The 22,914-nt window shown below is 31.2% G+C and overlaps 1 protein-coding gene across 1 annotated transcript in view; it reads left to right on the forward strand.

Annotated features, from left to right (window-relative positions):
• The window catches only part of LOC110995260, a 62,372-nt gene that overhangs the window by 11,920 nt on the left and 27,538 nt on the right, over nt 1-22,914 (forward strand). The window contains exons 2-3 of the mRNA XM_022262332.2: nt 20,505-20,713; nt 20,880-21,015. Of these exons, the coding sequence (XP_022118024.1) occupies nt 20,505-20,713; nt 20,880-21,015 (345 nt within the window). The remainder of the gene's footprint in view (nt 1-20,504; nt 20,714-20,879; nt 21,016-22,914) is intronic.

Raw genomic sequence — 22,914 nt, forward strand, 5'->3', positions numbered from 1 at the left:
AAGTAAGTACTTTATCACTCAGTTGATAACAACTGAGTTACAACAAACGAAAAGGAGTGAGTTACAATTTTAAATTCAGAAAGAGGAAAGTCACTTTCTTTGTACTGTATCTGATCCTTTCAAAAGTGAGCAATATGTATGTGAAGTGAAAAAGTATAAAAGGTTTTTTATTATTGATGTAAAGGGATATTTTATCGTAATATTGCTAAATATATTCGTTTTGTTCACGTTCGCAGTAGGTTTTACAAATAAGGAATTCACATTCAGAACTCGCGGAATTGTATGAAAATGTATAAAATTATATTTTAAAAAAATTGAACACTTCAAAACCTTTCTAATTAAATAGATCGTGAATACAGTTCATAACAATAATTATGCTTTTAATGGCATCCGTTTGCTTTATCGCTGACAGTCGACGGGAGACAATTGTTAGCCTGATTTTAACACGAGCCGAGGTGGCTGACGGTTGACATCTAAGTTGAAAAGAAGTCGTTATTCTGACTTCATACCGCGCAACATCTGTATTGGACAGGAATATTGGTTTCGAATGTATAGGAGGGAAACGAACCACTATCGCCACCAAAGTTATTGCTAGCTTTCAGATACCTACTAATAAGATCTTCATTAGCATTTCTCTGTTGAAATTCTGCGACAATTCGAGGATACTTCTTGTAACCTAAACCGTTAATAATAGGTACTGTAATATGAGACAAATTTTGCTAGTTAATAGTAATTATATATTATTAGTATACACAGTTTTGTGCGACTAAACAGGAAACATCGAGGGTTGTCACTTACACTGACATTATTGACATATATGTGTGTTTATATTATTTTAAAGTTACCAAAATTCATGATGACGTACATTTTGCACAATATTTTCAACCTCAAGTAACAGACGGAAAAAGAGAATGGAACATCACATACATATATTGATTATATTAGTATTAGAGTTATCTTTCATATTTTTAAGCCGACTTCATATACATTCCTCACGCAATTCAATTTTTTCTACCAAAGTTTGTATATTTGTAGATTATATATTACTTTAGTATCTGTATTTAAGCTTCATTCATGTTTTGTTTTCAATCATAATACGTAAAGTGGAAAGTTCAAAACGAAATTATCATTTATTACACTATTAATTCATAAATAGACGGAGGACTCAAGGCGAGTGTTCATTGTTAAATAGGTTAGTGTGTGGACCAAAATGCCATTGTATGAATACTTAATCTGCCTGGCCGATTCATTATTTACGTATGGTTTAGACTTGGGTTGTTTTGTAACTTTGTACGCGTAAATTTAGTATCGATATAGATTACATCTTATAAAGGATAGATTGCCTTACGGTATTTATTTAGGAAAAATAACAGCTACATATCTATAGAATAGAAGTAAAAAATAAAACGTAAAATAAAAAACATTGGATATATCCACAAAAAGTGTCACTGATAAAAAATAAGATACAGAACAAAACAAAACAAATCATGACAGCACAAAATTTATAAATAAGGAGAACAATAAACATACTAGTAGCTATAATAAAGAAGAAAGGTATAAGGCTTAGGACATTAATAGTTCTTTGAACTTATTCTTTAATATTAGACGAATCCAAGTGTATCAAAATTTAATGCTTTTTTATACGATATAATTTTTTTTTATAAAATTATCGAGATGATACACTCTGAGTGTAAATCAAATTTTTAGTATGGTTTAATACCCTCACGAACGATTCTTTATAGGTATTAAATAGATGAGAATAAAATTTGAACCCACGGACTTTAATTATTATGAATGTCCTTATGTAGAAGTTTCAATTATAATTTCTATAAGAACCGCTTTAAGCTACCCCTTGATTTACATATTTAAAATGGAGGGTTAAAAGGGTTAAATACGTTCATTACTTGACGGTTTAAGAACAAGCTACACATGTGGATTCGTATATATACATATATATATTGGGTTTGTTTCACTAAGGTATATAGTGTGATATTAATATTGTAATAATCTTGATTTGAAGATCTAACCCCTATTAGCCATGCTATTGCTTATTAATGTAAATAAATAAATCAGTGGCGCTACGACCTATTTAGGTCTTTGCCTCAGATTTCTGAATCTGTTTCATGATCATTTTTAAATCTAATAGGCAAGTAGGTGATCATCCTCCAGTGCCTACACGAAGTCGACTTTTTGGGTCTTTGACAGACATGCATAAATGCGCACATATAAAGAATGTCCGGTGCACAGCCCGGGATCGAACCTACGACCTCAGGTATGAGAGTCGCACGCTGAAGCCACTAGGCCAACATTGCTCTAAATTAGGAATTATGTTCGATCAATTCAATACAAAAATAAACAACAATCTATAGTATAAAGTTTAATTTAGACTATATAAATTACACCATTTTGTAAATACATATATGTAATATTAATATGAATTTTCGATTTTTTTTAAGAATATTCTTTACTTATTTAAAAAAATAATAATAACAAAAACATATTTTTTTTTAATTTAGGGTATTAAATATCTTGTTAAACACCTAAACTAAAGATTACACAAGATAAAAGATTAAAGCAATATCATACATGTAACAAGGAATCTGCATTTGCATATTTAAAGACTTCGTGAGGTAAAGGCTTATCTTGACTTTGTTCTAGACTTGTTTACTTGTAAATAAGGGCTTACAGGAATTTTAGATAAGCTTTGATATTTTGAGAAAGCTTACTGATATTTCCATCTCCCATTACACAACTCATAAAATACGGACACTGAGTCTAATACACTTTTCGTAAATAAACATTAACTTTACTTGCATTTGAAGTTAATTATAGAAAAAATGATACCTCATCGATATTAAATGCGTCTTGTTTGAAAAGAACTGATAGAGATGTTTTGCCTCATCTTAAGTTTAAGGGAAGTTCGAAATCTTAAAAAGTTTTAATGAGTCATTTGTGACAACCTTGTATATTTTATTCGACATAAATCAAATCAAAAATCATTTATTCATATAGGTAACATAATGTACACTTCTGAAGATATACATACATAAAAAACATAAACATACAATAAAAATCTAATCTTGGTGTTTATAAATTGCGTCTTAAAATAATTATGACAAAGTTAACCAGTAATATACTTGTTTATCACTCAATATATTTTCCATAAGCATAGTGCATAGGTATGTTCTATATAAATATAATACTATATTCTATATAAATTTAGCGTGTAGTTACCCTTGAAATATATATTGAATTATTATACTATTGAATAATATATCTTATCGATATAGTTATTTCAAACAGATAGATATTTAATTAACATTTTCATGGTTTAGCGCCTCGTTTATGCAACTGGAAGTTTGTGCGTGAAGTTATAACGAGTTGGCCAGTTGCGTTACTACTGCGACCAACTTTGACCAACTTCGGCCCAACTTCGGCCAAACTTGGCTTTGTAGTTCGACTGCACTTGAGTGTAAACATTCATCTTAGTAGCGATAAAATTGATGTTTTGGTTTGTGTTCGTTGTTTACTCTTCTTCTAATCTAGTGGCGTTAGAACCTTCTAGGGTTGAGCCTTAGATTTTTGTAGTTAGAGAGTTGTTGTAGCTTAGATAGTCAAGGATAAGGTTTATTAAAAATCAGGTATTGAAAGTTATCGTGAATAGTATGAGAGTCAGGAAACAGAAAACCTCTATCTATAGTGGTTTCTAATATTGAATTATATAATTGATTAGTTTGCGCTTATTTATTGATAACAGGGTGTTTTATCTTAATTTTGCACTCATTTCACGGTATAATTTATATATATATCACATATTTTATAAAATAAATATAAGTCATATTTTAATCTTTGATGATTTAATTGAATATATGCTTTTTTATTGTTGTTAATAAAGTAATGAAAAAGTAAGTTTTTCTTTACTTTATAGTCGATACGGTAATAAAATATGGGTAAAGAAATATATTATATTTTTATAACTATAGTTTTCATCATTTAGTATTTTTTTATTAATAATACTCAACTCGCCTGCCATTTGTCCAGGGACTTTTTCTATCTCACAATTTTTTTCCAAAAAACAAGATACATTTCATTAATTCCAATACACTAGTTTACGAATGGCGTGTTACGCGTCGCAAAATACGCCCTGGCTATATCGGTAATATTTTTATTTACAATATTCATAATTTATTGATAAATACATACTCTAATGAAAGTTAAGCATCATTCTATTCTAAGCCCTATTTAATACTCTAGGCGTGTGCCAAAAAATCAATTGTCTTTCTTGACAAATAAAAAAAATATCTATTTTTATATTAAACAAACCTCGATTTACCTGTTATAATTGCGCGCTTAACCATTCAAATTCTCTACTCTGAGCCTGTATGCTAACATCAATTCATTTTTCTTACTATGTGTGTTAGTCATTTGCTCGTTGAAAATATCGAAGACAATAATTAATCTGACATGTTATTAATTGGCATTTACAATCAATAGTAATCATATTGATATGGCACAATATCCTATCCGGTCAAGAACAACTAATATTATACTTTATAAAGCCTTTAATTTTTTTTTTTAAATAGCTTCAGTATTGTTCGTGAAAATTAAAAAAACGCATATTTATGTACAAATTGAATGGCAGTAACTGTCACACAGCCGCGTCCATCGACAATTCTGTGTTTGACAATGGCCGTTTCGGCTCGAATATTTCGCCCTTTGTGGCAAAGTTGGCCTATCATGTAAAACCAGGATATTGGATGCAAAATTACTTTTTCTCGGTGAAAGAGTTTTGTTTTACGTTTTATCGTGTTTAAATCTTTGTAGTATAAATATTATTATGAAAAAAATAATGTAGCTATTAATGGACTACAAACTTATTCATTAGTTATAAAGATGACTTTACTATCACACAAACTTTTTGATTTGGCAATTATGTTAATTTCCTGATTTAGTAAAAACTGTTTAGAGAAGTAGACAAAGACGTTTGTAATACCTATATCTTTCGAACTAAATACCTAAAGGTACATAAGCTTTAACATCTATTAATTATTCTTATAATATATCACATAAGGCAAATATATATGATGTGGATAGGCTAGCTGTTTTAATATACAAGGCAATTGTGAATAAAACCTTTGGGGCGAGAACCTACTTTTCTTGAATACTGTTTTCATATTATAAATTACACTTAAAATAGAACAGCAGTTGTAACAACGGGAGTGATATTACTTAGCACTTTGGCAAATTGTATATCTGTGGTATTTTACCTCATAAAACATAGATAAATAGATAATTCAATTTATACAGGTAACTATAACAGGAAAGATTTTAATTTGGGCATCCCAAAATAATTTCATACTTTATAAACATAATCTCGTTACGTCAAAAATGAATTACGTTCGCGTATTCACACATTTTCTCGGATCTTTTATACGATATTATATGTGAATCACTCGGGGAATTTATGAACGCCACTTCAATAACGACAATTTCTATTAGCGGCATAAACGTTATTGAATTATTTTAATGTGCGTTGAATGGGAGCGAAAATATATGGGTTTAAAAATATTTTTATGGCGCGGAAAATGGGAACATAAAGACTGTTTTAACCCACCAACTTATTACCCGCGTGATTGTGTAGAATTGTATAGTATTAGCTAACCAATTACTCCTTAAACTTTACCTACCCATATCAATATAAAAAGACGATTTTTTTTTGGTTATCCAAATCTAACTGGACCGTATTTTTTTATATAGGTTGAATTAAATTTTACAGCTAAAAGACATAGGTCTGAAACTAGATATGGAAATGGCTCAGTTATTCTCGTCTTGTTCATATCCCTGGAAGTGGAATGTCTGGGGAGCCCAAGGCTTGAGCGAGCTTAGATATTTTTTGTTGTAACGAAATTAATTCACACAAAAAATATTATAGAATATTATAGACATTAGAAAGAAATTATTTCTAAATAATTGTAAGTTTAAATACAATAATACATAACTATAATCCGTAAAAAAGTGTTTTCTTTATAAGTCACTGTTACTTACTAACACTCAGACATATCAAATAAATTCTGTTATGGCTTCTAACTTCTTTTATTTCTGTACCCATGTACACAATACTTCTGTCAATGTTAGTTTTAAACACCTTTAATTCTATAATATCCGATGTTGATAAGGTAATAAATAATAGTATTTCAATAAAGAAGTTTTATTAAAGTAAAACTATTTCCTTTTGGTTACCTACCTAAAAGGAGGTCTTTAAGTTATTACTTCCTGGCTTTATAAGGTCGCTAGTTGCAACATAGTCCATACAAAGAAAACAAGTATTAAATCTGACAATATATCAAAAAAGTCCAAGAAACTTTATAATCAGAATATAAAATAAAACATATAATAATTTCCCAAATATCTTTCTCCGATAAATATTAAATTATGATTATAATGTGGAATATTGGTTAAATTAAGCCGGAATCAGTTGAGACTCGAATGGGATTACTTTTATCCTCAATTGGATTAAAGGAAGCTTTCAGTCTTTTGCCATTCCACTGACATCAATCAATATTGAAAGTCGAGATTTCATAAAATTTTAAGAGATTAAAACATTTTTAATTTATATACACAGGTTCCCGGTTATACTAGTATGCAGATTTAAAAAAGTCAAGATGACAATTGAGTTTTATTAAAATCTTAGACAAGCTGCTATTTTTTTTAATAGAACGGCCAAACCAAACAGCTGCAAGATGTACCTAATGTCCAGCTCCTAACCACTCTTCCAGAGCGTCGCAAGTAGGTTGCCGACGTTTTAAAATGTAGTAATTTTAAGGGTTGTTTTTTTTAGTACTCATTCGAATGTTGACGACGTGCTTACGGTTTACTATGTAGCCAAGTCCACCTTTTTAAGGATCGTCATGCTCGTCATGGCGGCGTCCATGCGTCGGGTTGTCTCTCTCCCTAAAATATGGCGAGGGGACTGATGGCTGGCCAATCGTCATACTCATCGTCATACTGAACATATTCATATCCACCATGCCTCCTCCTGATAGAGGACAAATCTTTGTTTTTAATTTATTTTATTATTATTGATTACTCAAGATGTCATATAGAACATGGTGTAATGGTTGCAGCTCCTTACAAACGTTGTGTAAGAAACTTGGTGATTAAACAGAGTGGCGGAGAGTTTATTGCCACTTCTTTTCTTCTGTTCTACGACCTTGATTTGAGAACTGGCAGTAAATGTAAATTCACAATTAATTTAATTTGTTTGTCGTTCATAAGTGTTCTTGTTTACCAGTATGAATAAAGATATTTTTGTTTTTTTGGTTGTTTTTTTGTTGAACACAGGCTCATCTGATGTTAAGTGATACCGTCGCCCATGGACGATGCCAGAAGGCTCGCAAGTTCATTGCCATAATTAAACACAATATGACGGAGAACAATGGACAATTATTACAAAAACCAACACGGATTCAAAATATATTTGCTGAAATCGATATAATTGCAAGCTTCAATTCCGATCATTACTTGCTGTTTAAATGCAAGCGAACACCTTTTATTGAAAATTCAACTGCCACAACACCATTAAATCCTATTTATTGCTTTAACCGTAACAGAAGTTATGAATAATAAGTGCCCACTAATTTCGGTCGCTTTGTTTCAGTGCGCCGCAATTTATCGGAATCATTCATGCAAAACAATTTTGTACATTTATGTGCGTTGAAATTATGTGACTATGTGACTTTTAACAATATGATACTTTCTTACATACTCCACTAGCGCAACGACCTAGAGTCTTATCCCCCGGAACAACAGAACACCAACTGGAAAGTCCGTCTCCATGGCTTTTATCCAGCGACATAGTAGCGGGCTCATGGCTTATTGGTATACCCAGATATAGTTTCCTTACACTCCAATCCTCAACCATTGTCTGTAGATGGCCAGTCCAGCGGAGTCTATTGGATTTGGCTCCACCGTGATGTTTTGGGTTAATGTACCCCTATCCTTTATAACTTAGATTTTGATTGGGCCAAGAATCTCTTCTTCGATGGTTGATCATAATGGTACAGTCAATGAAAATCGTAAGTGGTACATCTGAGACCCTAGATGATGATGTCCACCTGGAACAAAAGGTTGATCTCTTATTTGGCAATAAAAATAAACAAACGAGTGCGTAATATATTTGTTTTATGTTTTTGAAAAATGTATATGATGACCTAATGTTAAGTGCCCATAGACATTCACATACCCTCGCATTGCAATGACGGCCATTTAAGTATTGATACCCTCTTTCCTTATAAGCCTTGCTTATAACCAATAGTTTGTCTATAATAATTTAAATAGATGTATTTTTATTTATAAGACTTGGTTTAACTTATGATATAATCGCATATCTTTCCTCCCGTTTCCAAAATGCTGGAATTCAAAAACAGTAGTAAAATAAATGATTGAAAGTATTTAACGAAACTTAATTAAGCAATAAGTTATTTCTCGTTAATACTTAATAATGTGGCATTACTTACTTTTATATATTTTATATTTATCTGAATATATTAAGCATGTTAAATCGGTGTTCAGTAAGCACATATTCGGTGAGCAAATATAATCAACTCGAGTAAATAGGGGGCTTGCTACCGCTTTGTGAATCTTGGGATGAAATGTAAATTTCTTTTTACCTTTCACTTATATTTTATTTGATTATAATTTAGTAATACTTAGAAAAAACATTCAATCAGTTGATACATAAACAGTTTTGGTTTTTATTCGTTTATCAGAATGTTATATCTACAAATGTGATAGTTTTCTTATCAATTATGTTTAGATTTTGTTTGAAGACGGCATTCGAATTTCATTTAATACATATATAATATTTTAGTATTTACTATACAAACCATTCATCGACATTATTAGTTGATTTCGTCCTCGTTTTCGTACGATACCTTTTGCCCATTGCCTAACGGCCAACCTATAAGTAGGTACTATACTAATCCTATTACTAGGATGTATGTATAATGTATTACATAGCTAATAAATCTTACCCTGAAATTGACCCCTTCCACCTCGCTTACAACGTGCTGAATTTTTTTACTTGTAATTTCCATTTCACGCTCTTTAAATCACTTTTTTTTATACAGCAGGGGGCAAACGGGCAGGAGGCTCATCTGATGTTAAGTGATACCGCCGCCCATGGACACTCTCGATGCCAGAGGGCTCGCGAGTGCGTTGCCGGCCTTTTAAGAATTTGTACTCTCTTTTATTGAAGGACCATAAGTCAAATTGGTTCGGGAATACTTCAGTGGGCAGCTGGTTCCAAAAAGTGGTGGTGCGCGGCAAAAACTGCCTTGAAAATTGCTATTTGCTGCTACCTGCTCTAAAAGAGCAATTAAAAGTTCTTATAGTTGGCTCACAACCTGACGAACATGAAAACATATGATGTGACTTAAATAATATAAAATTTCCTACAGAAATCCTTAATTTTTAACTAGCAAAGCATTTTTATATTATTATATCAAATTTGAGCTATGATTTAGGATGTTCGCAATAATTTAGTTAACTGGCTGCCATGGCGAGTGTGGTTTTGGGCGGCATTTAACATAATATTGAATATCATGAACCAAAATTTACAGTATTAATTATGGCTTAGCTAATTTTACCGCTATCGCACAAATATATACGAAGCACATTTAAATAATGTCAACAAATAATATTGTATTTAAGTATCGTATAAATAACATGTATGTCTGAAGATTGTAATTTGGGATTTATTTGAATAAAGTGAAATATATATATATAAATGTCAGTAAAACGTATATGAATCAACACGGGCGGAGCAAGACCGGCCGCAAATTAAGTCAAATTTTAATTTGTCATAGATCACGGTTTCTAGCATAATATACAATGAAAACTCTTTGGTAATAACTTCATGGAATCGACATACAAATAAAATACGTTAATTATGGAATATACGATAGACAGGTATCACTTATTCAATGTCATTAAATTTGAACCTGTAGGCATCCCTACTCATCGGCAAAGAAGACAGAGGATGTAGGCCGAGAGAAAAAGCCGACGTAAAAATCTCTCGGTACTCTTTAAAAAAAAAGCAAATCACCAAACAACACTTATTTAAAAAAAATATGTTTCGTAGTAACAATACTTTATCATCATTTTATATATTTTATAAAAAATAAATGTTGATATTGTTTATAATGTAAGTCATAATAGGATTGTTTTGACGCCCATTACTCAAACATTCACCTAAAATTCAGTATAGATGTGAGGTAAATAGTTAAAATCTCGAAATGAAACTTTTTTTAGTCCAAAAGAAAGCGACATTTAAAAATTAATTAAGAAGTGACGCATAAATCAGCTCCTTTTTAAGGTGGGTAAAAGTGGAACAGGTCACAAATCTGTGGCAACGGGTGCGGAGTCCGGCCATTCCTTTGATACTTATTAACGCATTCCTCTGTGATTCAGGGGCGTATTTCAAACACGTACTTCTATCTTGTGTGGGACGAGGTAAGGAATTCTGCGGGTTTCGCAATGTTGAGATTTAAAAAAAAAGATAACGTTGTTATATAAATATGTTGTTATCTATCTTTGTATATACTGTAAATCATATTTTTTTTAATTATTTTAATGCGCATCAGTCTTAGATGGGCACTCTACCAACTGGCTGGCTTACAGAGAATTTTATTTATTTATTTATCACGCCTTTTTCCGAAGTTGCAGGCCTTCAGATCTTCGCTTCCTACGGTCCTGATATACCTCTTATGCACATTCATGACATTTATTTATCCTTTATTGCCTTATACAAAAACACACATAACAAAAATAAAAAATAAAAAAAACAGTAACAAAAGATATAAGGCAAAGGGCGGCCTTATCGCTTACAAGCGATTTCTTCCAGGCAACCCTAATGAGAAACACAACGTTAAAGAAAAACCATCAGAGGGTAGAGTACAAAAAAAATCAATTAACAAAAGCAACAAAAAAACAAAAAAACTAAAAACTTAAACTTAAAACATGCGTTACTATAACTAATTGAATATAATAAAACAAAATCAAAGAAAAAATAGCAATAATAATAAATAAAAATAATTATAGACAAAAATTTAAAAGCAAATAAAAAGGTTAACCTATAAAAATAAATATATATAAGCAGAACTAATTACGAGGTAGAAAGAAAATGATCAAAAAGAAGCTTTTTAAATACATTTAAAGATTGCGCTCGTCTAATATCGATTGGTAGGGAATTCCATAGCAGGATACTCTGCACAGTAAAGGAGGAGTGATAGAATTCAGTTTTATGCGTAGGAGTTTCAAGAATTAGGTTGTCTAAGGAACGTAAGTCAAAACTGCCGCCGGAGAGGAACATAAAATTTTGCTTTAAGTAACTAGGGGTTTTAGGATTAAAAAGAATATTAAAGAGAAGTTGTAAAATGCGCATCTTACGCCGCAATCGAATGGGTAGCCAATTGAGCTTTCTTCGGAACTCCGAAATATGGTCAAATTTACGGAGTCCAAAAATGAATCTGATGCAAACATTTTGTAAGCGCTCTAACTTATCAAGCTGCAACTCAGTTAAATCAGGATAACATACATCAGCATAATCAAGAATAGAAAGTAAAAGAGAGACATTCACCATGCATCCTTATAAAGAAGATGAATTGATCAACTTCCAAAATTTATAAATCAAGAGCTAAACTAAGATTGCCACCATTACGCCGCTACAATGACACAGGAACCATATTTTGTACATTTATTCTAATCAAGCATTAGCTGATTTTCAAGCAGTGCTTTAAGCTAGTTTTCTGTTATTAAAATTAAGAAAGTAAGAATAAATTCTAAAAACACATTTCTTATATGATATATCACAGACGCTCTTTAATTTACTGGTTATTTGTTCATAAAAGGGTTTGAAAAATATCGGGTGATCGTAGCCACCTATATCGGCAGTGTAATAACTAATTCTAAAATAATTACCAAATCAGAATTTAGCACTACTCAAAAAGATCGGCTTTTTTGGTGCAAAGAAATAAATAAGTAAAATGCAGTTTGTTAGATTGTAGAAGTACTCTTCGCGCGTATAACTTGCAACCCTCGCTTCGTTCTTTTTTCAGTAACGTTTTCGAAATGCTTTCAGGACTTAAAAAGATTTCAGATGATTTGTGATTGTGGATATTCGAGGACAAAGCTCTTTGCAACATCGACATTTGTAAATGACACTGCGAGTGAAGAAATATTAGCTGTTTTAATGTACGCTGATATTCTTTGTTCTTTGTTACATTATTGGGAAAATAGAATAGTCTTTAAAAAAAAACTAGGTTAAATTAATCGACTCGTCACTAACCGGATTCAATTCGGTACTAGATCTCAATCAGAAGTTGAAAAGTCAATTAAAAAAGGCGATCCTATTAACTAAGGAGAACTTAATTTTATTTATTTAGTAATGCATTTTATTAGGTATTGCTATTTCTTTTAACTATCGAGGATTGCCTGAAAACAATCACTTATAAAATTAGATAAGGCCATCCGTTGGGTTTTTTACGATTTATACGTGCCTTTCCTAAAATGTCAGGAATAAGTAAATAAAAAAAATAGTCTAATTATAAACTCTCATAACCAAAGCTCCAATCACTCGTGCCAACATAAATATATAAACTGACAGCCAGACAAGAATTTAGCTTTACAAAATTACGATCTCTGTTGTCTGTGAAAACATACAAGTGATTCATATCTTCGGTATGATGTAAATACAAACACATTAAACGAAAGGTGGATCTCTTCAGCAAAATAAACAGTTCGCAAATTCTATTTCCAAATTACTGGGAATATCCTTATAATACACTCTGTATAAACTTATTCATATTTACGATAAGAGTTCTGAATGGGCATATTAATGCGTCCCATGAACCTTATATAAATTTGTTTCGGGGTGGTTAGTGTAATATCGCCGTACTTTTATTAAACGTTAATAAATAAAATCTTAAAAAAAGTTGCGTACCTGGGCCTCGTGTTGCGCCATGACCGCTACCACCTCCTTCAACTAATTATAATGGTAAAATCCAGGGTAAACGGCCTGTTGGTCGAAGGAAGAAGTCATGGCTTCGCAACGTCAGGGAGTGGACGGGTATTGCAAATGCGGAAGAGATGCTACATCTAGCGCAGGACGAGACGCGCTTCAGGAAACTGACGGCCAACCTCCAGTAATGGAGAGGCACTTGAAGAAGAAGAAAATAAAACCTTTTTTAACCAATAACATATTATGTAACGTTGCACCATTTTTTTGGTTATGCCTTAATTCAAATCGAAAATAAATCTCTTTATTAGATATTTTTTTTAGATTGATTTAAAAATTGTTTTTTTGTTAACTGTGCAAAAAAAAGTTTAATAAGAGACCTCGCGACATAAGCCGTCGGCTTAAGATTTATTTAACGAATTAATATCGTAACAAGCGCATAGATAAGAATTATTTTTTCTCGTTCAACGGTTAATAACAGTCTAAAAAAGGAAGTGAAAAATTAAGAAACCTTACGAGTTTAACTTATCTGTAAGTTTAACCCCCTGTTCTTTTTAAGCCACAGCCTTACTATCTTATGTACCTTTAGTAGGATTTTAATATTCAAATTTTAAGTTTTACGAGTGTAAAGAACTTTATAAGATACTTATCTTTCGCTGTTGAAAGTTACAGAGTATTGCTGCAGGTAATTAGTACAATGTAACTTTTGTACGTTAAAAACATTTTTAATTATCTAGAGTTACAAGCTATACCTACGTGTATTCTATTTATTAAACTCAAGTTTTATAACTAATCGTTAGTTAAGTTATGCTTTTTTGGTAGTTTTATTATTATAAATTTCTTAACGAATTTGAAAAGTATTACACGGTAAATACGTCAGCAATAGTACCATAAATAAAGACTAATATAATTAACATTTAATATATATTAGTTTCTTTTCAGTTTCACACTTTTTTCCTAAGTCAGTGGTTAGATTGACATTCTAAGGGCCTGTTATACAATGTATGGATAAAGTGCCAAATAGCTATGGAACACATAAATTATTCGAAAGATAAAAGTTCCAAATAAGATACTTTACGAATTTCATAACGTACAGCGCTATCTGACAGTCGTGAAACGCAAAAATACTATTTATCCTACCAATAAGTAACAAATAGCTTATTTGGAACTTATCCGGACATTGTGAAGCAGACCCTAAGTACTTTTCTATTTACGAAGTAACGGCATATGAATTTTATTATTTAGTAGTTTGCGTATCGATATGTACAAAGAATGTACATATGTTTGTTTGACCTTCAAAACTAACAGTTTTGAACCTGCCAACAAATCGTTTGTAACAGTTAAGGTGTCGTGACAATAGAGTGTTTTCAGAAGTTTATTTTGTAAAATTTGTATTTTATACTGATGATCTCCATACTTCAATCAATGAAAAAAAATTAAAACCGTCTAAATTCCAAACACCTAAGTCTATAATTAAATCATGTTGCGTCCAGCGTATTGTTGAAATCTCGCAGTCAGAAAGTATTAATCCCATAGGGTGCCTACATTTTTGTTTCTACATTTACGAGAAATAATTATTACATTTTACCTTGTATCGTACTGTAACTTAACCAAAGTTTTAATTAATACACAATACGACTTCAAAGTAAAAAAAATCCACTTTAAAAGTTTGCCTTTGGTTGAACCAGGTCCGCTTCATTTCGAAAACAGCTGTTAAAGTAAATATTGTTACATTGTTAGTCAGTGTAATTTTCGCGCGAGTGCCGCACTTTATTTCAGTTTCATAGTGACAGCTTTTCCATGACGCTACATGACACGTTCGCAAAATTGTATGGTTAAGTATATTGCAAATGGTATTCAGTGATTCAGCAACATAATATTTGAAATACAAGATTCTTATACAATACACATATTTTAATATAATAAAGGGGGAGAATTATATATAAACTCAACGAATTTCAAACATTATTTCACGATTTCATTGCTACAAAACTTTTTGAATGCTCTATAAATAACCTAACTAAGCATACTTAAACAATGACACGCAAAATAGTATATTACGAAGGTGTTTTATTTTCACGGCAATATATCTATTTTATTACGTTTGCACTATTTTCTAGTTTTTTCGTAGAAAAAGTCAGTCCGTTACAGTATGGGCCCACTGAAAAAAGGCGCGTGTATTGGACATTGGCTGTAACAACAACATAAAACTTAGTCAGCTTTTTAGTTCATTGATAAACAGTAAATAGCAATAATATTAATTCTTAAAAGGCCGGCAACGCACTCGCGAGGCCTCCGGCATTGAGAGTGTCCATGGGCGGCGGTATCACTTAACATCAGTTGAGCCTCCTGCCCGTTTGCCCCCTGTTCTATAAAAAAATAGCCATATAAATACCAGAAAATATTAATGTGTAGAAAATATATATTTCTCATTTTTTTATTTCTTAATAGAGAAATTTACCCAATGCTTAAGTTAATCGTTAATTAGCTAATCAGATATTTAAATATGCCGTAAAACCTATAGCTTAAGATAAAACTTCAGATTTTTGTATACTTATATTTCAGCGCGTTGAAAAGTGTCGATAACAGCTGGTTGAGACTTCCCCGTTATGAGAAAATGCCAAGAAATAAACTTGGTACCTCAGAAATATGTTTAGAAGGTTACCTTACACCGGGACTTTACGGCAAGATAAGGCATAACATGAAAACAAATCCTGATAAGAAAATAAAGACCTTTTTATCGTATTTTGTTCGAATAATAGGAATATTAATTTAATAGGATTTTCACACCTTTACCTTTCGAGACTTTAGATTTCTACAGAATCTCTCAGTTTGCTTTTATTACTTAGTGGATTCTTAGTAGATGTAATATCGTAGTATTTCTTAATAATTTGAACCTAAGCTTGTTGTATTTAACAATTTGTCTTCAGTGCCTTTTGTTTTAATTAAGTCTTTGAAGTCTTTGTAAACGGAATTTGAACTTAATTCTTTAAGAAATAAACATTAAGAAATTCGTTCGGATTTTAAAGAATTTTTAATCTCTTGAAATAAACACTAAATATAAATTAAAAACTTCCAATGAATCAATAATTGTAATATACTGTACTAGTTAGAAAGCTTCGTGCTTACTCTACATCTTAATATATATAAATCTTCTGTCACGATGATTGTCTGCGATGGACTCCTAAATTACTTAACCGATTTTAAATTAAATTGGCACACCGTGTGCAGTTTGAACTAACTTCAGAGATAGGATAGCTTACATCTCAATTTATACCAGCAATATAATTTTATTGCAAATTATTTGTTTATTATTTGATACAAGTCTAACAGTTGGCGCTGTGCTAAAAGTACCAACGTTTCAGTTCTTCGTTTCCCTTGAATAGTTTACTACTACTACGTAATATAACAAAAACCTTAGCCACAGCAACGAGTCTGCTAGTATTCTATATTATACTAGCGGATCCGACAGACGTTGTCCTGTCTACACGTCTTTAATTTCAAAATTTCAATTTTTAATAAGCCATTTTGATGAAAATTATTATTTAAATGTTATGACAATATCTAACGATCCAGCACATGGTCACACACGATATAACACAATGATAACAAAACTTTTCTTAAATTTCGGGACAGACTAAAATTAAAATTCGAATATTATTTAAAATTTGACACTGCGATGGTAGCGCCGTCTGTCGGATCCAATGTAAAACATTCCAAAATCAACAACAACTAATAAATTGAAAATTAATTAAAAAAACATTGTCCAGCGGACAAAATTGTGAATCTAAACCATTCCCAGATCCCCTTGAACACACACAAAAAAATTCGTCTAAATCGGTCCAGTCGTTTAGGAGGAGTTCAGTCACATACACACGCACACAAGAAATATATATATTAAGATTAACGTCGTAAAAGGGTAAAAGTAATAGCAAACGTCAAAGTAGTTTTAACTTATGGGTCTGAAGCTCCGTGCCTCACATGGAGTCTAACGCCTATTTGTGACTGTTTTAGTGGACATTTTTAAAGCAAGAAGGTGAGGTAGCTTCTGTTCTACTCTTACAAAAATCCATCTCGGTTTTCAAAGTGGCGCGGTAAAAACTATAGTGTAGTGATGAGCATGTACCCAGGCGTAAGATTGAACTAGAGTTTATATTGGATTACATTTGATCATCATTTATCGTCTGATGATGGTTTTATCGGTTGCACTTTATTAATTTAGTTATAATCAGTATCTAAGTACTGCTGTTTGTAGAATTAATTCAAACACTTCTGTAGTAGAAAACATGACAATACAAGAGTTTGTCTATATCGAGGTTTGATTGTATTTTATTTGAACAATTTATATTTATATTATGACAAAGTGCATATATTTATTTATTAACACTTTGTTACTTTACAATATAAAAATTGAATATTATTCAATGAAAAGGAGGGCTACTGGCGGCCTTATCGCTTTTGAGCGATTTGTTCCAGCAACCACTATATTATAACATCGTGTATTTAGTATTTTTTCTAAGAAAATAAAGTATAATGCTTACACAGTGCGCATTAAATTATAATTATACAGCACTGAAGATTTGAAACCACGTGCTTTGGAACAATTACTGCAATAACATTTTGTTATCAAATTTACTGATTATTATATTCACCACACATTCTACGATCCTTTTACAATATAATATTAGTGTAGATAACGTTTAATATTAGAAATAATAAACTATCAAATATACAGTATTTGCAATTTTCTTAACCGACATAGATAACGTTAAAAAACAATTTTATAATTAGAGTATTAAGCTAAAATATCTACTCAAACTATTTACTCAAAAACCCACCTACTGTAAAATAACATAACATACATAACATAAATAACATTACCATTGGTATTTTGGTTTTGAACCACTACCAGAAGTATTGCCTCAGGTCTGGATATCCATAGTGGCTATCAGAATTAAAATTATAAATTTAAATAATAATATAAATTAAAATAAATAATAATGTAAATAATATATTATTAAACTAATTAATTCCTCACACTTTAAAATCGTTTTTTGTTTGTAATTTTAATTATTTTGTTTAATATTTATATGATCTCTTCGTGTATGTCATCTTTGCCTATAAGTGCTTGTCACATTAAATATTTTGTGCTTCTTTTACTAATGTATCAGGGTGCCGAGCGCTGGAAACATGTATCATTAAAAATATATAGGTTGGGATTGTGTACATTTGATTATCTTTAATTACACTCTGGATCGCACGAAAATGTTTAAATGGTATTGAAATATCGCAGTGTCAGTTATATTATAGTATTCTATGTTTTATTCGCTTGAAACTACAAGCATAGTTCATATCAATGGTCACCTAACAATTCGACCACGCGTCAAAAATACTATAGAAAATATAAAATCGGAAAAGCTGAAGATATTGCCGGAAGGAGCAGGTGCGCTTCTCTATATTGAATACAGTTCCATCGCGAGTTATTGGTCACCCTGTTTCATTTATCGACTCATTTTTACTTGTATTACAAGGTCAGATATTTTATTGCAAAAACATTTTGAAAATATATATTCAGAATATTTTTATATTTAGTTCATATAGTGAAGTGGTTAAATATATTAACTAAAAGAAAATATTATAGAGCTAGGACTAAATAAAGAACGCAGAAAAATCATTTATTAATTTAGGTGAACCGATTTACACTTATAAACGCCGATAAAGATATACGTATTAAATACTAAATTCTTCTAATTTTAAATTTATTGCCAATTGTTAAGAGCGTAGAAACAACGAGAAGAACTGGCAATAAACTCTCCGCCACTGTATTTAATCGTCAATTTTTTTACACAATGTTTGTAAGAGTTGTATTGAGCTGCAACCATTACACCATGTTCGACATAACATCTTGAGTAATCATAATTAATTAAAGTTGATAATGAATAAATTATAAAAATAATTATTTGTTCTCTACCAGCTGTAGGCATGGTGAAATAGGAGCACGCACTTACAATTTACACAACCACTCCAGCAAGTCCACGCACATATTACACAGTATCTTCCTTCAAAGGACATTTATTTTATAGAACAGGGGGCAAACGGGCAGGAGGCTCACCTGATGTTTAGTGATACCACCGCCCCTGGACACTCTCAATGCTCAATGGCTCGCGAGTGCGTTGCATTTTAAATTTTAAACACTTTGTGAATGCCTTTCAAATCCGCAAAATATAATTTAATAGTTTCATTTAAATCAATCGCCAACCAATCAATATTTTATAATTCAATGAAAATTAAACACCGCACGTTTTTACATGCAACAATATTTGTTTTATTCAACCAATGTAATAAATGAATACAAAGGTAAAATAAATTTTACTTCTGTGTTCCCACAGAAATAAGCGAATTACAAGGTATATATATATATTCAGTTTATTAAAGGTTCCTTTTAATTACATTTATTTTGTCAATAATTATCAGAAAATTTCTATTATGATTCAAAACTTATGCGATATTTGTTTTTTTTTTTCATAAACAATTTTCCTTATATAATATAATGTAAATGTTTATATGTATTTTAATTGTAGACTTTATATAAACAGTCGCTCCCTATGAAATTTTAATAAATAGCCATATTTTTAGCCTACTCAATCTTAAATGTATCTAATATTTTGAGCGTTCGTTTTCCGGCGAAACAATTAATATTTATACGATAATATCTCCGGAAAAAAACTATCGCAATCAGAATGCAATTATAAATTAATATAAAGTAATACGCATGGCTCTTATAGCAAAAGAATATTTACATCAATCTCAAACAACTTTAGAAGCGGAATAAACTTTGCTAATGCATAAAGTTGCGACCTAAATAACTTGAAAGTTGGGAAAATAATTTTATATCGATACATTCAAGTTGATATTGGCAGAATACCAAGGAGACAAAGTTTTGAAAGACCTTCATCCAATGCAACTTAACTCTGCCAAATGTCCAGCCTCGGAACGGAGTTTATTTCAAATGTCATGTGATTTTATTGTTACGATACCGATTTATTTCAAGAGGTAAACTTTTTGTATATTCTTTAGATGTTACAGTACTTTTGAATCAACATCTTAAACAGTACCTATTGCGTGTTTGACAAAGTATTAAGTATCTTCTTCATTATTATAATGCTTAATTTAATTATAGCATTTTCTTCGCCTTTTATAGTTACAGCCATTTCATTCAGTTGGTATTTGAGGTTAGTACGTTTATAATTGAAAAAATGTGTATTATGTAGTTAACAAGTCATTATTTAAGGTAAAAAATTTAAACATCGAGCGGTTTAAAAAAAAACTTTCTGTGATGATTTTAAGCATCAAAAAAACTGACCTGAAGCTTAAGTATTCAAATTGGTAAATCAATTTTTCCTTAAAACATTTCTTGCAACTACTCTCAAAATAAATATTATTTTCAAATAATTAAGTCATACATAACCAAAATTTTCTTTGTTTACAGAAGCGGGTGGCCTCCGTACCACGGAACTGAATATAACACCGCGAGTCGTTCAGCGAGGTAGAAATGTAACGCTGGCCTGCATATACCAGCTTCACGAGAGTGAGATCTATTCAGTAAAGTGGTACAAGGGCTCGCAAGAGTTCTATAGATATTCTCCCTTAGAGTCTCCCACCACTAAAGTGATGCCTGTAAATGGAATCAAAATTGATGTGAGTTCAAACTTTTCTTCAATTGTTTTTTTTTCATATTTAGTTCTACTAGATAAAGTTAATAAGACTACCTAAAAAATAATAACTTCAATATTATCAGTACATAAGTATGAGTAGCTGTATATTTTAAATATTATTTAAATTAAACTTTGTCCCCTTGTTTCAGAGGTTAAATTCAAATGAGACACACGTAGTTATAATGAATGTTACACCTAATTTAAGCGGGAATTACAGCTGTGAAGTAATCCAGAATGCTCACACTTTTCCCCATTATACGGCCAAATCAAGACTAGATGTTGTAGGTAAGTAAACTAATATGATACGAAATGATTTTATATTTTGGCATGTTTATTAGTTAAGACATTACATGGCTGGATGAGCTTTAACATACTCTTGAATCGCTTGTGAATAAAAAATATTATGTATGTGCCTATTTCTTTAGATTTTAAGATACTTTTCAAATCTTTTGTTTATAATATTCATTTTTATATTTTATATTACGACTGGGACGATAAAACTCAGTAATGTTTAACTAAATTGACATGGAAAGTTATTTCAATCATTAATGTATACCCATAGGTGACCACAAAGAACTACGGAATTATTCAACAATAAAGTTATTCAATACATATTTTATTTTTTATTTTAAAACAATAAACCGTCCTTGTAGTCTAAGATTAAGAGTGGCTTCTGTATGTCAAAACCATTATACCTATTAAACAAACATACTTACTTTTCACTAGCGCTATCTTCTTGTCACTTTCAAGATAAAAGGATATTTTCTACTTTGGAAGTATAGGAAATACATATACCATTACCATTTATATACAATTAAAAAATTCATTTTTGTAGGTAAGCAGCAGTTATTTTTTTAATATAAATGCACAAATAAGGTGTATTTATAAAAAACTATATCAGTGTGACTTTGTGTCAAAGTGTGTCTCCATTTTGTTGCAAACAGATTTGTTTGTACAAAACAAAAAAATATGAAATAAACAAACTTTTTTCGGGTAAGAGTTTAAAGCGTACAGTACATTTAAATTTTTTTCACAAAGTCCAAAGGAATATATAAATTCACAAATAAAAGCTTTATTATCAACAATATATCAATAGTATTGGAACTATCCAAATGTATTTACGATCGTGTTTTGCCTGCGTAACCAATAAGTTCGGCTATAACTGCTCTCTCGCAGCCAGATAACGCCAGTAACGATCAAGACACGCGATTTTCGTCCTTATCTGCATAGTGATGTCGCCTTTATTGGACCAGAAGAAGTATCGACTGTAATAATGTTTCGTAGAAATCTATTGTATTTTCGTACGGCTGATTTTAGTCTACGATTGGCGCAGACTACATTTCCTTCCTTATATTTAAATATTATTCGAGTATTGAAGAAACATATTGTTTTAATATAGCCATAATCAGTCATATCTTTTCGTATTTATTATTATATATCGTTTAAATGTCAAGTGAGTCTATGTAGCCCACCTCTTTCCTACTTAACCTAAATGAACCCAATGTTAATTCCATATAAACAAATATTTACTGACTATAATAGTATATTATTATACAACATATATATAAAAATAAAAGCCTCTTACTCTTACTAAAAAGTTCTCTTTACTCTTTAAATGAGACAAAGCAATACTCGGCGCTAACAAAACCCTTGAGGCGTTTCTCAGTCACTATTCAACAGTTAACAAGTCAAAGGTTTTAGCTGTAATGAATGGTGTTACGAACACAGGTTTTTTTTAGGAATAGACAAATAAATTAAATAACATAACTTTTTTTTTATTTTTTTTGGTCCTTAAATAAAAGAGCTACCAATTCCTAAAAGGCAGCTTTTAAGAATTGATAGCTCTTTTAGCCCCCACCAAGGGCTATATAGCCAGTCCCCGTACCGCCCTGTATCAGCAAGATGCGACCCAAGATACCATATGACACCCGAAGGGGGCACATGCCCCGTACGGGTTTAGGCATCCCCCTCAGCAGCGCGCTCTTTTCGCAGCCCGCTTGCGAGCCTTCTGGCAGATGCTTGTCTGCTTCATGTAACATATAAAATATTATAATAATTATATTATTAACATATATAATTATTTACATAACATATATATATTATTAACACAATTATTATATATAACATATATAATAATTGGTGGACTCATTGTCCGCAGTAAGACTCATATTTAGTCCGTTTTGC

Source organism: Pieris rapae, chromosome 17 (assembly GCF_905147795.1).
Source record: "Pieris rapae chromosome 17, ilPieRapa1.1, whole genome shotgun sequence".
Taxonomy (NCBI): Eukaryota; Metazoa; Arthropoda; class Insecta; order Lepidoptera; family Pieridae; genus Pieris; species Pieris rapae.